This window comes from Lepisma saccharinum, chromosome 29 (assembly GCF_977018435.1).
Source record: "Lepisma saccharinum chromosome 29, izLepSacc3.1, whole genome shotgun sequence".
Taxonomy (NCBI): domain Eukaryota; kingdom Metazoa; phylum Arthropoda; class Insecta; order Zygentoma; family Lepismatidae; genus Lepisma; species Lepisma saccharinum.
The window spans coordinates 42,909,574-42,923,493 of record NC_139257.1 but is presented as its reverse complement, the minus strand read 5'-3'; the positions used below and the strand labels follow the sequence as shown (position 1 = coordinate 42,923,493).

At 36.7% G+C, this 13,920-nt stretch overlaps 1 protein-coding gene across 2 annotated transcripts in view; it reads right to left on the bottom strand.

Annotated features, from left to right (window-relative positions):
- Taf1 (TATA-box binding protein associated factor 1) overlaps window positions 1–13,920 on the bottom strand; it is a 107,373-nt gene that overhangs the window by 77,966 nt on the left and 15,487 nt on the right. For both annotated transcript variants that reach the window (XM_083114837.1, XM_083114838.1), the window contains exons 6-7: window positions 12,642–12,824; window positions 6,466–6,609 (exon numbers count right to left, since the gene is read on the bottom strand). In XM_083114837.1, coding sequence (XP_082970963.1) covers window positions 6,466–6,609; window positions 12,642–12,824 — 327 coding nt within the window. The remainder of the gene's footprint in view (window positions 1–6,465; window positions 6,610–12,641; window positions 12,825–13,920) is intronic.

Below are 13,920 nucleotides of genomic sequence, written 5' to 3'. Positions count from 1 at the left end.
AATAAAACACGTGAAAGGTAATAAAACATGTGAAAGGTAATAAAACAGGTGAAAGGTAATAAAACACGTGAAAGGTAATAAAACAAGTGAAAGGTAATAAAACACCTGAAAGGTAATAACACACATGAAAGGTAATAAAACAGGTGAAAGGTAATAAAACAAGTGAAAGGTAATAAAACACATGAAAGGTAATAAAACAAGTGAAAGGTAATAAAAGAAGTGAAAGGTAATAAAACACGTGAAAGGTAATAAAACACATGAAAGGTAATAAAACAAGTGAAAGGTAATAAAACACGTGAAAGGTAATAAAACACGTAAAAGGTAATAAAACAAGTGAAAGGTAATAAAACACATGAAAGGTAATAAAACAAGTGAAAAGTAATAAAACACCTGAAAGGTAATAAAACAAGTGAAAGGTAATAAAACACATGAAAGGTAATAAAACACGTGAAAGGTAATAACTAAGGAACAGTAATTTAGGTAAATAAATATTTTTTTTCTGTGATAAGATAGATACCCTCGTTTTTGCCAAAATTCTGATCATAGCCTTATATGTCAACACAGCAAATTTTATTTTACATAAAACACATATTTTCCAGTTTTCCGTATGTAAATACATATTTTGCGAATTTTCATTTTAAATACATAATATCGCTCATTGACTTCAGCTACCTCGAAATCCTCTAAGGAAAAATGTTTATTCTCTGCACCTCTTTCATATCGAGAGTGCTAGGGTTTGTTTTGTATTTGAACATGCTCGTTAGCAGACCTCTGGCGCATCACCTACGATCCTATTGGAGAACAATATTACCCCAACTGCATCTAACGCACTAGTGCTAAATGTCTAAATGTACAGAAATATTTGTGAAAAACCAAGGTTTTCAAACTTTGTGCCAAATTGCACGTGTTTTGGAAGGTGGAGTAGAGGAAGAGGAAGCTTTGGAGAACTTCAGCGTTAATGACATTTCGTGCTTCAAATATGCAAGAATTGTTTCTTGAGACATGGAGCGATCTTTCTCACAATATAAGATGCTTTTTAGAGATAATCGTCACAGATTTACAATGGAGAATTTGGAAAAAAAAACTATTGTGATCCACTGCAACTCTTCCAAGAAATAGCTCACTAAGAGGTAAGCATTTAGAAACTGATTTCAGGTGTTTAAAATGCATGTAATATTTTGTTTCTGTTACCAAATAGTTTTTATTTTTGTCACATATTTTCTTTTTTATCACATATTTTCAACATTTATGACACATAAAACAAAATATTTCTGAGTTTTTTAGCACATAAAGTTCCGTTCCCTAGTAATAAAACATGTGAAAGGTAATGCAGACAAGCTTTAAAGCAAAACTAGAAAATGCACTTTAGTCCAACACACTTTCATACATAGAATGTTGTGCTAAACACAGATGAAGTGTTTCATGCTCAGGAAGAACAGTAATAATTATTATCATGTATACACCAAACTTCACGTGTGTTATAATAAAACTGTGTTTACAGCATCCACCATGAATTTCATGAGGCGCGATGGTCTAGTCGATAAGGCATCTGACTGCCACGTGGGAAACCGGGGTTCGATTCCCGGGATGGGTGATCTAAGGTTGGAACTTTTCCGGCCTTGTCCCCGCAAAAAGAGGCTCTGTAGCTCACCCAGCCTCATCAAATCAATGGATACCTGGGGGAGTGAAGGTGGCCAGAGCTTCATGCTGATCACCTCACCTCCAAAATGGCCAACATCAAGAATGTGTGGGGCCCTACACCCACATCCCCATAATGTGCCTCCATGGCACGGTGCTACATGCACAGGGAACCTTGCCTTACCATGAATTTCTAATTTTGTATAAAATCTGTAGAAATCGGTTATTGGCACTTGTAAATTGTACAACAGTACTCTATTGGCATAACCAAAAAAATTATCTGTCCGTCCCTACAAAATCTCAAAAAGCATTTAAAACCTTTCAACAAACTGGTTTACAATTTCTCAATCCTTACGAAAAATAACAGAAAAGTCAACAAAATGTAAATTCGTAACGAACTGTAGGTTCCTGAGATCTTAGCAAGAATGTTAACCATTGAGGTTAACCTCCACAATAAATCAATGGGTGATGTAACTTATTCATCATTCATCCTCAATGATGAGAGCACTCGTCATTGACATGACAAGTCAAACGCTTGGCAGTGTGAAAGGCACAACTAAAATAAACAGCTTAACAATTAGAAAAAAACAATGGTCACTCATTGGGTTTTATGAACCTTTGAACCTGAATCATGGCTGGGTTAGGATAATTACCTGTCTATCTGAAGTGTGATGATAATTTCGAAGAATAAAATAAACTAAGACCTCTCTAGGCTTCGTTGCAGGTTGACCAGGCCTCGCCTCACTTTCCCTCAACTCCTTTCTCTAAGCTCCTCTCTCTCCTCAATCCAAATCAAAAGTCAGTCCCCTCTCAGTCTGTCTCACCTCTATATCCCCCAGGCCATGGTTCAGGTTCAAAGGTTCATAAAACCCAATGAGTGACCATTGTTTTTTCTAATTGTTAAGCTGTTTAGTTTTAGTTGTGCCTTTCGCACTGCCAAGCGTTTGACTTGTCATGTCAATGACGAGTGCTCTCATCATTGAGGATGAATGATGAATAAGTTACATCACCCATCCATTTATTGTGGAGGTGGTAGCTACAATACCCACCTCAATGGTTAACGTTCTTGGTAAGATTCCACGAACCTACAGTTCGTTACGTGGTGGAGATGCGTAACGTAAAATTCTTGCTTTGACATATTCATAAGCAAATATAGTCTTTGCTTTAGTGTTATTACAACTGTTGTTTCTTTCAATATATGTTTTAAGTTAAACAAAAAGTCTTACATATTGTCATGACATTTTTACAAGTGCAAATACTTTTCAAAATAATGTTCAGTTTGTTTTGATTTCAAAAATTATGATAACTAACTAACTAACTCTCTAGCCTTCTTAAACCCGAAGGTTCATGGCTGCAGCAACACAGGCCTTCCATCTGTCCCTATCTTGTGCAAGATCTATATACTCTTTTCCATCCCTACCGATTTCCCTTAGGTCCATCTCGACGTTGTCCCTCCATCTTCGTCTTGGCCTTCCTACTGGTCTCTTACCATCAGGTTTCCCAACAAGAATCCTGTAAACTCCTCTTTCCTCTCCCATTCGTGCCACATGGCCTGCCCACCTAAGTCTTCTTGATTTAATTATTCTAATAATGTCTGGACATGAATACAAATTATGTAGTTCTAAATTATGTAACCTTCTCCACTCACCTGTCTCCTCATCCCTTTTAGGTCCAAATATTTTCCTAAGGATCTTATTTTCAAATACTCTCAATTTATGTTCCTCTTTCAATGTAAGGGACCAAGTTTCACACCCATATAATACTACAGGCAAAATTACTGTTTTGTATATTTTAACTTTTAGTTTCTTAGATATTAAACGAGAAGACAAAAGTTTATGAAGAGAGAAGTAACATGCATTTCCTGAATTAAGCCTGCTTTTTATTTCCTCTTTAATATAATTTTCATTTGTTAATATTACTCCTAAGTATTTGAATTTGGAAACTGTTTCAAACGAGTTGTTATCAATAATTAGATTTTGATAATTACCTAACACTTGGTTTCGGCCTGTAAGCATATATTTAGTTTTCTCTTTGTTAACTTCCAAACCTATCTCTTTAGCAGTTTTGAAAAATATTTTAGCATTATTCTTAATTGTATTCACATCATCCCCCAGTAAGTCTACATCATCTGCATATGCTAACAACTGAGTCACACCATTTAATTTTAGTCCTTCTTTAGTTTCGTTTACCTTCCTAACAGCATATTCTAAGGCAAAATTAAAGAGCAATGGAGATAATGCATCTCCTTGTTTTAACCCATCATGAATTGTAAATTTGTCAGACATATTAATACCCACACGAATTTTACTTTCTGTTTCACTGGTGCATACTTTTATCATACTAACAAGCTTCTTAGGTATTCCAAACTCTACTAATATATTATATAATTTATCTCTTTTGACCGAATCATATGCTTTTTTGAAATCAACGAATAGCTGATGGACATTTTGATTATATTCCCACTTTTTTTCAAGTGTCTGTCTGATGTGAAAAATTTGATCTGTAGTTGATCTGTTACGTTTAAATCCACATTGATAATCACCTATAATTTCATTAGCATATGGGGTTAGTCTTGTTAAAAGAATGTTAGATAATATTTTATATGTTGTTGAGAGTAGAGAAATTCCACGGTAATTATTGCAGTTCATTTTATCACCTTTTTTAAACACAGGAACAATTATGGATTCTTTCCACTGTTGAGGGATTTCTTCTTTATTCCATATTAAACAAATTAATTTATGAATTTGACATATTAATGAATTTCCACCATATTTAATTAACTCAGCTGGTATTAAATCAATGCCAGGTGCTTTGTTATTCTTTAGCCTTTTAATAGCATCTTTAACTTCAGTCAAGTTAGGTTCTGGAACTAAAGGTTCTGCTGTGTGGACTTCATTTACTTCTGATTTATCTCCTACATGGACATTTAAAAGGTCATTAAAGTAGTTCTTCCATCTATTTAGAATATCGCTTGGGTCAGCTAGAAAATCACCGTCTTTATCTTTTATCAAATTTACTTTAGGTTGCCACCCCTTTCTAAACTCATTTACACCTTTATATAAATCTCTGATATTTTTATTTTTGCTGTTTGTTTCAATTTCGTTAATTTTGCTTTTCAAGTAATCTCTTTTTTTACTTCTAAACGTGCGGTTAACTTCTCGCTTTATTCTATTATAATTGTTTAGATTTGTATCATCAGAGTTATTTAACCACCTAAGTCTAGCCTGATTTCTTATTTCTATTAGATTATGACATTCATTATCAAACCATGGCTTACTTTTTCTCGGTTTATGGTATCCTATACTTTCTTTAGCTGCTGATTCTATTGCATTACGTATGTGCTCCCAATTCTTATTTACGTCTGTTTCATTTATATTTTCATCATCATTTAAATCCTGCAAAACATCAAATCTATTTGACAGTTTAATTTGGTAATCTTTCTTAATTCTTTCATCAGTAAACTTTCCTGTATCAAATTTTAGAACTTTTAGATTTTGTTGCTTATGATTTATCACTGAGAGTCTTTCTCTTAATTTAGCAATTACTAAATAATGGTCACTGGCACAGTCAGCACCTCTATGTGTACGAACGTCAATTATACTAGTATGCCTTCTCTTATCAATGAGAATATGATCTATCTGATTATGAGTTTTACCATCTGGAGAACACCAGGTATATTTATGGATATCTTTATGTTTAAAAGTGGTACTTTTCACAATTAAATTCTTTGAGGTTGCAAAAGTAATCAATCTTATACCATTATCATTACTTAATTCATGAAGACTTTCTTTACCAATCGTGGGTTTAAATGTCTCTTCTTTGCCAATCTGTGCATTACAGTCACCTAACAGAATTTTCATATCATACTGAGAAAATTTATCAAAGACCTGTTCTAACTCTGTATAAAAATCATCTTTAGTATTATCATCTTTATCTTCCGTTGGTGCATGTATGTTTATTAAAATAATTTTACACCACCTACCCTGTAAAACTGCATATGATATCCTATCATTAATAAATTCTACTGTTTTAAGAGCCGAGATAATTCTATTATTTATGAAAAAGCCTGTTCCAAAATTATGATTTTCAGTACCACCATAGAAAAAAGTATAATTTTTAGTTTTACAATTCCCTTCTCCTGGCCACCTAACTTCCTGGACAGCTACTACATCTAATTTATACTTCACTATCTCATTAACTGTACACTGAAATGCCCCAGGCCGGTAAAGGCTCAGAACATTCCAGGTGCCTAATTTAATATCCTTATTCCTAACGTAGATCTTATCCTTAGTCCAGGGACCTCCCAAAGTAGTCCCCACCCGGAGATCCGAACGGGGGACTATTTTACCTCCGGAATATTTTACCTTGGGAACATCCATGGCCTTTTTATATTGCTGATTCTTGACATGGCTTTTTACAGTGCAGAGTTGTCAGCTCTACGCCTAACCCCCAATATGAATGGAGGAACTACTACAGAAGACAAACACAAACACATTAGAGAGCACAACTACTACACAAGACATACACAAACACATCACAACTATAACACAATATAAACACAAACACATCACAACTACTACACAAGACAAACACAAACAAATTACTACTACGCAAAACAAACATACTAGACAGCACAACTACTACACAAACATACTAGACAGCACAAAGGAACCATGTGATTATTTATTAATCGAAACACTGACCGTGTATTATGACGGATTTCTTCCGAAAAAAAAATGAAGTGAAATATTTTTATTATTATGAATAATAAATGAATTATAAATTATGATACGGAATTAAATGTAGGATCAGCACAAGACTGTATACCTTATGCTTGAAATCCTCGCCATTCCAAACAACTTCATCCTCCCAATGGAGCTGAGTGACCATCAGAAAAGCTTCATCCGGGTAATGTTCTAGGTCCATGTAGTCCTCCTTCTCTTGTTTAATTTCTAGTTTCTCTTCTTCCTTCTAAAAATACAAAAATAATGATAACAATAATAATGATTTCACACACTTAGATCTGATGAAACAAGAATGCAGTTTCCTGAAACTTAACTTTCTATGCTTGTACAAGAGCTAGCTCAATACTATTTTATCTTTGAGAGCAAATATAAATATTAATCGAGAAATAAATTTCTGATTTTCACTCCAGGCAGGGGTAGGCAAAATTAAAAATAATTCAGGCACCAGCCCCTTTTTCCCAGGAGCCGGTACTTTAAAATATAAGGGTTGCCCAAATGAAAGTGAGACACTTGTTTTTCTCTGTAATGATTTATTGGTTGGAATATATGAACATACAGGAACTAAAAGTGACCCATGGGTGACATATCCTCTACACATAGTCACCTTGTCTGTTCAAGCAAGTTTGAATTTGAATTTGAGTTTAAAATTGTGGGAGCGTCAGCACTTAGGCTATTTTGCTCCCGTCAAATTATACGGGGGCCAGCCCCTTATCATTTCAAAGAACAACTCTAACGTTGCATAATTAAAAATGTTAAAATGTTCTGACTTTTGTTAAAAGCTGAGGCTGTAAACGGGCACTCAGCACACATAAGGACAACAGGACAATACAAACAAAATTATACTGGCCATGGGGCCAGTCGCCAGAGCCTCGTTAGTCTTCAGTCCAGGGTGTACTAACGTGGAAGTGAGGTTGACATTTGGGTGTACTACAGGGAAGATCACCCCTTACACCCCTGTTCAAGCAAGTGTCCCAGCGCGTCACAAGGGTATGGATACCCTGAGAAAAGAACGTCCGTGGTTGACTGCGGAACCAATCTTCAAAGGCATCACAGACCTCAGCATCGTTGGCGAACCGGCAGCCTTCAGATGTTTCTTTAGTGGCCCGAAGATGTGGTAGTCGGAGGGTGATAGATCGGGGCTGTAGGGAGGATTGTCAAGGACGTCCCAGCGGAAACGCTGCAGCAGATCAGGGAACACCTTCTGCCTTCAAAAATTGAATAACTGCTCGCTGGGCCCACTTGGACGAATCCATGTTGTGAATGTGCTTCTGCACATGTAAACAACATACTGCGAAGTCAGACCATACCAGGTATGCATACAATCTATGCTTTCTTACATACAATGCCACCTACCAGAGCAAACACAAAGCTCTGCGTAGTTAAGGTACGACGCTACGACAAAAGTCTTAGCTTCATTTGGGCAACACTTATATACCGTATTTATGCATGTATAGTGGGCGTGCGTGTATAATGCGCAATCTGGTTTTGGATGGGTAAAAGTGACAAAAAAGTATATCTCATATATAATGCACAGTACAATCCAGTTTCAAGAAATGGCTTTCTTAGTTGTAGTTTGTAAATCTGTTGCTATGGTGATCAAGAGTGAATGACGTCATACCTATTAAACTGCTCATTCCTTCTCTTTCAAAATATATACTTTTTCTTTCCGTGACTAATGTAACATTTATACGAGGCACATTCAGGACCTTCCAAATAACAGTTAGCAGCACAAGATTTCTTCCATTAAGGAATTTACACACTCCATGTATGTCATATTATTTGGCCAGTAAGACATTTTAATTTTTATTATCTTTTCCTTATGTTTTCTTTCATCCAAAGTACCACAAAAATCAGAATGTTTCTTTATTTTTTGATGAACTTATTTCAACCACACTTCACATTAGTGTCGTTATCTTGTATGGAATACTGTTTCCATATTCAGAAACTGCAGGATTCAAGCTTTACCACGATATATAACATGATAGGGTTCTGTAAACACGAAAAATCAATGCAAGTGTCCCAAAATCATGGAACGACCCTGTACGGTTTCATGTTGGCTGTCTGAATTATTCAGTGCATAATACGCACCACAGTTCTTGGGAGCAAAAATTTTGGAAAAAAGTGCGCATTATACTTGAGTAAATACGGTATTTATTTATTTTTCAAATATGGTCTAAGAAAGCCATGAAATGTGACTTTGAAACATCTCATGTATTAATTAATGCAAGATTGGATTAAAAGTAATTAATTATTGTGCCGAAGTGCCCTTCTTAAAGAAGGCTCAACTGTTGACAGCATGACTAACTATACAATACATTCTAATATATGGCCAACCCTACCATGTCGATGCAGATTTTAAAATTCGGCTAGCAACACTGCAAAAATCTATAATGGCATGTTTATTATTGATTTAATGATACAGAAAATATACAAACATTAGAAAACACAAGTTATTTTTTTAAAAACAGGTAATGGAAACTAAGCAAACTCAAAGTATTAAAAAAAATAAGATTTGAATTTGAAAATTCAGGTGCCATGATGACTGGGTGCCCTGTATTTTTCTCCTCTCACTGCAGGTATTGCTTTTTTCCTTAGAAATACATATGACTACTACTTCTTCTTGATAAACAATTTTTAATACATTAACATTCAAATAATCAATTGTACAGCTGTTTCTTCCATAGTGGCACGACCCGTTCAAAGCATTTTATCAATTGTCATGAAGCTGTTATTCTTAAAATGGTGAACTTTAAAAAATAAATGCTTCACATGCAATTTTATTTTGTGGCTGGCTCTACCAAGGTTTAAAACTGGCTGTAGAAAACCTAGATCTTAGTCTTGCAAATTACTGTTTTACACTAATTTTGTAATCTCCGTTTTCTCGCCTCCAGGAGCTCCTCGTACTGATGTCCTCCAATACCCACCTCTCCTCCTGCGATTCCTTTATTTTTCCTTTTATTTGTCTCGTATTTACTAATCTCCAAAATTCACACTAGACCTTTGCAAATTCATGGTGATGAATAGTGCTCGAAAAATATTCTACAAAGCTAGCCGCCAGCTCTGAAAATCAGGCGCCAGGAAACTACCTAGTAGCAATTGAGGGGTCTAGTGAGAGAGGGAGCTATGCCACTTTGACAAGAAATGGAAATAAATTGAGTTTTCTAAAGCATTGCGTTCTCATAATTTGTATAACAAAGGGTAATTTTTTTTTTCTGAACATATTGTTAGGTAAATTATTCAAAAGGAAAAATATGAATTTCAATATAAATACCATTTATTATGAACGTGTATGGTATATTGTTGTAGTATACCCATGTGGAAAAATCAATCTAGCACATCAAATACTTTGAACAAGGCTCAAATACTTTTGCCTGAGTGTAAATCATGTTCACAGGGTTACATATGATCTACATAAAGACAGCTTCATATGTCTTCTGGAGGATCTTCACTGTCCATTTTTTCTGTGGATTTTAGTTTTTGATAAACACCATGAAAAACTGGAGGAATATAAGGCATTATTGCCATGAGCTCTTTTAACTTCAGGGCTGATATTAAATCTAGCACCGGTTACTGCAATACAACCTCTGCCACTCCTATTGCAGATACCATCAGTAAGTGGCATAGCTGATGAGGACGTATTCAAGAACTCAGAAAATCTGCTGCAGAACAAGCGGGAGCTAAGCCACATGGTTGTAGTTCACATGATAGATGACGGATGGTAGGAGAAGACTGAAAATGGCAAAAAAATAAAATTTTCAAGATTTGTGGCATAGCTCCCTCTCTCACTAGATCCCTCAATTGTGCATACTACAGAGTGTTTCAAAAGTCGCACAACCCAAACTATGAAAATGTATATCATGAAAACCGTAAGAGGTATTTACACCAGGTTTTCTGCACTAAACTAATCATGTACGCTATCACTGGGTTAATAAATTTATGTTAGCATGTATCCAAATAAAAGCAATTAAATTATTTTAAAAAATATTGTTAATTTGCTGAAAACATCTGAGAATTGATTTTCAACAATATATACCAACATAGAAATAAAAAAAAAAGTAAAAGTAAAGTGTTTCCCTGTGTTTAGCACCACGCCATGAAGGCGTATAGGGGGTGTGGGGGTAACGCCCCACACTTTCTTGATCCGGTCGTGAGTGGGGGTGATGTGATCAGCATCACGCCCCTGACCGCCTTTACCCCCCAGGGTTTCCCCCAGGTACCCATGTTATTCAACGCTGGGTGGGCGCCGGGGCCGCTTCCATCGTTAGAAAAGTTCCCTGATTTGAACCGGCCGGGGATCGAACCCGGGACCTTTAGCATGGTAGTCAGACACGTTACCGACTGAGCCACCGCGGCCACTCCAGATGTTAATTATTGAAGATCACGTACACACAGGAAATGTACTACGTAGAAATTTTCAGTGAAAAATGCATTAACATCGCTACGCTGGGAGGAACCAGGCAATGTCGAAGTCTACTGTGTTTCAAAGGCAACAGATCCCGTTGCGGTAGCACTGGCAGAGTCGATTCCACACAGGTAAAACAGTGACAGTGAGAAATCACGTGAGGCAGGCCTGCTCAGAAGCTAGAGAAGTCGTAAGGTATGCCAGAGACCCAGGTTCGAGTCCTGGTCGAGGCTGCATTTTTCGTTGAAAATTTCTACGTAGTACATCTCCTGTGTGTGCCTACTCTTCAATAATAATACCAACTCTTAACAATTTGTGGGATCATTTGTTGGTGTTTGCCTGGTTGTAAAACAGTTGCTTTGTGAGGTACAGCAGAAGCAGGGGATTTTTCTTCGAAAACCTCTTGCACATGAGTGTAAGAATGAGTAGTAAAATACTATTCAGCAATGAACACGTGCTGCTCCAAAGAATACACCATGCTGAATCAATTAAAAGAACATGCATAGTAGGGTCGGAAGTGAGCGAAGAGAATTCAGTGTAACCAGAGGCAGACTAGGATTCTCTCAAGAGCAAAATTTCGGCACAAAATCTTGGTTTATGATTTTCACGTAAATGTATAGCCAATACTTAGGCACATGTGGCATGCGTCTGTTGACAATATTTCGACCTGCTGCCAATACTTAGGCACATGTGGCGTGTGTCTGTTGACAATATTTCGACCTGCTAGCATTGCCATGTATGTCCCAAAAATGGCGCTTTTTCACTCAACCGATAAAATCGCCAATAATAAATCCATCAAAATGTTGCACATGACCAATATTGGTCGCAAATGACAGATCGACATGGCATTAGACATCTAATTATGACCCTTAGATAATTTCTTACGTGTTTCTCATTCAAAAGTGCATTTCTGGAAAAATTTTAACGCTGCATTCTGCCAGTTATTAATTTATCTAAATTTTCTGTATGGAGAAAACTGATAATTTTAAGCATTGAAAAATATCTCAATGGATGAGACTTTATAGTCCAGAAAACCCAATGTAAAAATCTCTTACTGTTTTCATGATATACATTTTCAAAGTTTGGATTGTGCAACTTTTGAAACACTCTGTATAAGAAACTGAGCATCACGGTATTTACAACATCGCTAAATCATTCGAGAAAACAGGAAATGGGGTGTTGGGGGGCAAAGAGTAAGAAATTATTACTGACTCTTTGGAAATGTTCACAAAGTTGATTTTTTAAAAAAAAAAACATTTGCTAACTTACGCTGTACTGCAATTTGAACTTAGAATCATCAAAATTTCGTACATATTACAGCATAAGATCACAGTCGCTAGGCTGAAATTTTTAGTCGCCATGTCGACCGGGATTTTTCGAGCCCCGGTGTTAAAGAACTTTTAACAGTTAAAAATTAACAACTAATTGAGGCTTTTAAACTTATTACCACTCCCAATTAGTAACTTTGTCAAATTTGTCAACACTAATCTAATAATCTTTTTATCCCATTTTATACACTCTACATTAGTATTAACTTTTCTTTAACTAACCTGTTCTCTCTAACTTTAAGATCTTAAGATTAAAAATTGTACACCTAACACAGTACCATAATATACTAACACTTTTCTATGTACACCAATGACTATTCTGGACACTGAATAATCAAGGATAAAGAACAAAGATAAACAGTGGAATTCAGTAAACATTGTCGCGTATCTGACGTTTAATTAATTTAAGGCACCGGGACAATAGCCCATACAGGTATTTTTCTGGGGTTAACCCCTTATTTCAAGAAGTTACTTCAACTGTTTCACATGTCAGAGTAAACATGTTCTACTTGTAACACAACAACGTACCTCTTCCTTCAACTTAAAACCGTAATTGAAGCCGTCTCCAGTCTCTGGCACCTCCAGCATGTCGTACCATACTTGAGCAGGACCAAACCGCCAGTCAGCTACTTTGGGTCCCATGTCGGTTAGGTCACTATTTTCATGTTTTCCATGATGTGACCGTGCTTGCACAGGGCACAGCAACTTTTCCTAATGAACACACACAAAAAGAAGAATAAAATTTTAAAAAGCTAATAAACAATCACAATGTTAATACCCTCATTGGTGTTTCCTAACACATATCCAATACCTGGAATTCTCATCCAAGAAAGAAGAAAACAACACTAAACCCCGCGACAGGTTAACTTTGCAGCAACTTTTCGCATATATAGACCCAAATGTGCATGCAGAATATACGAGGGATGATCGAAAAAAAAGGTTACAAAGCCTATTATGGCGTATGTGTTAGACATAGCTGGAAGATGAACACACCTGATGAACACACTCAACACCAGTCCTCGATGTAATCACCTTTTCTATTCAAGCACTTGTCACAACGGTAGATGAGGTTTTCCATACCGGTTGCACAGAATCCGCGTCAAGTTCTCGTAGCCACCGTGAGGCAGCTCTTTTGACATCATCACATGTCAGATAATGGTGGCCAGCCAACCAAATGGTAGTCTCAGCTCAGCTGATAGTGAGCGTAATGTTGTTCTTCTGTCCTCACGAATACACTCATCCACAAGAGCACAGTTCATGTCAGTGGTTGAGGTACTGGGCCTACCGCTGTGTCCAGGGTTGTCATTAACAATACTGGTCCGTCCTTATTTGAAGGCACGACACCACTTCGCTACATGTTGCCTTGAAATTGCCCCTTCCCCATACACCTCCACAATCTGCCTATGAATGTCAGCAGGTGTAGTGTTTTTGGCCCACAGGAACCGCACCACTGCCCTCACTTCTACTCTTGACCAATTTTCTAGACGAGTCACCATTTTAAATGTCCGCTTCTCGGGTATACATTGTCAGAATCCGAAATCCTGAAACCCGCAACAAGACAAACATGTTATTAATTTACACATACATTTTCGTTACGTTACTGTGAATAAAACAAAAGTTATATGCTTTGTAACCTTTTTTTTCCGATCATCCCTCGTAGTTCCGCTGCAATACTGTGGATATTGTCACTGTCTGTGATATGAACAGCTCGGGGGTTAGGGCGAGACTGGCACTGGGATGCTGAGGACCGTTCTCGAGTGGATTGATACATAAAACCTGCAGCAAACTTAACCTGTCGCGGGGCGTA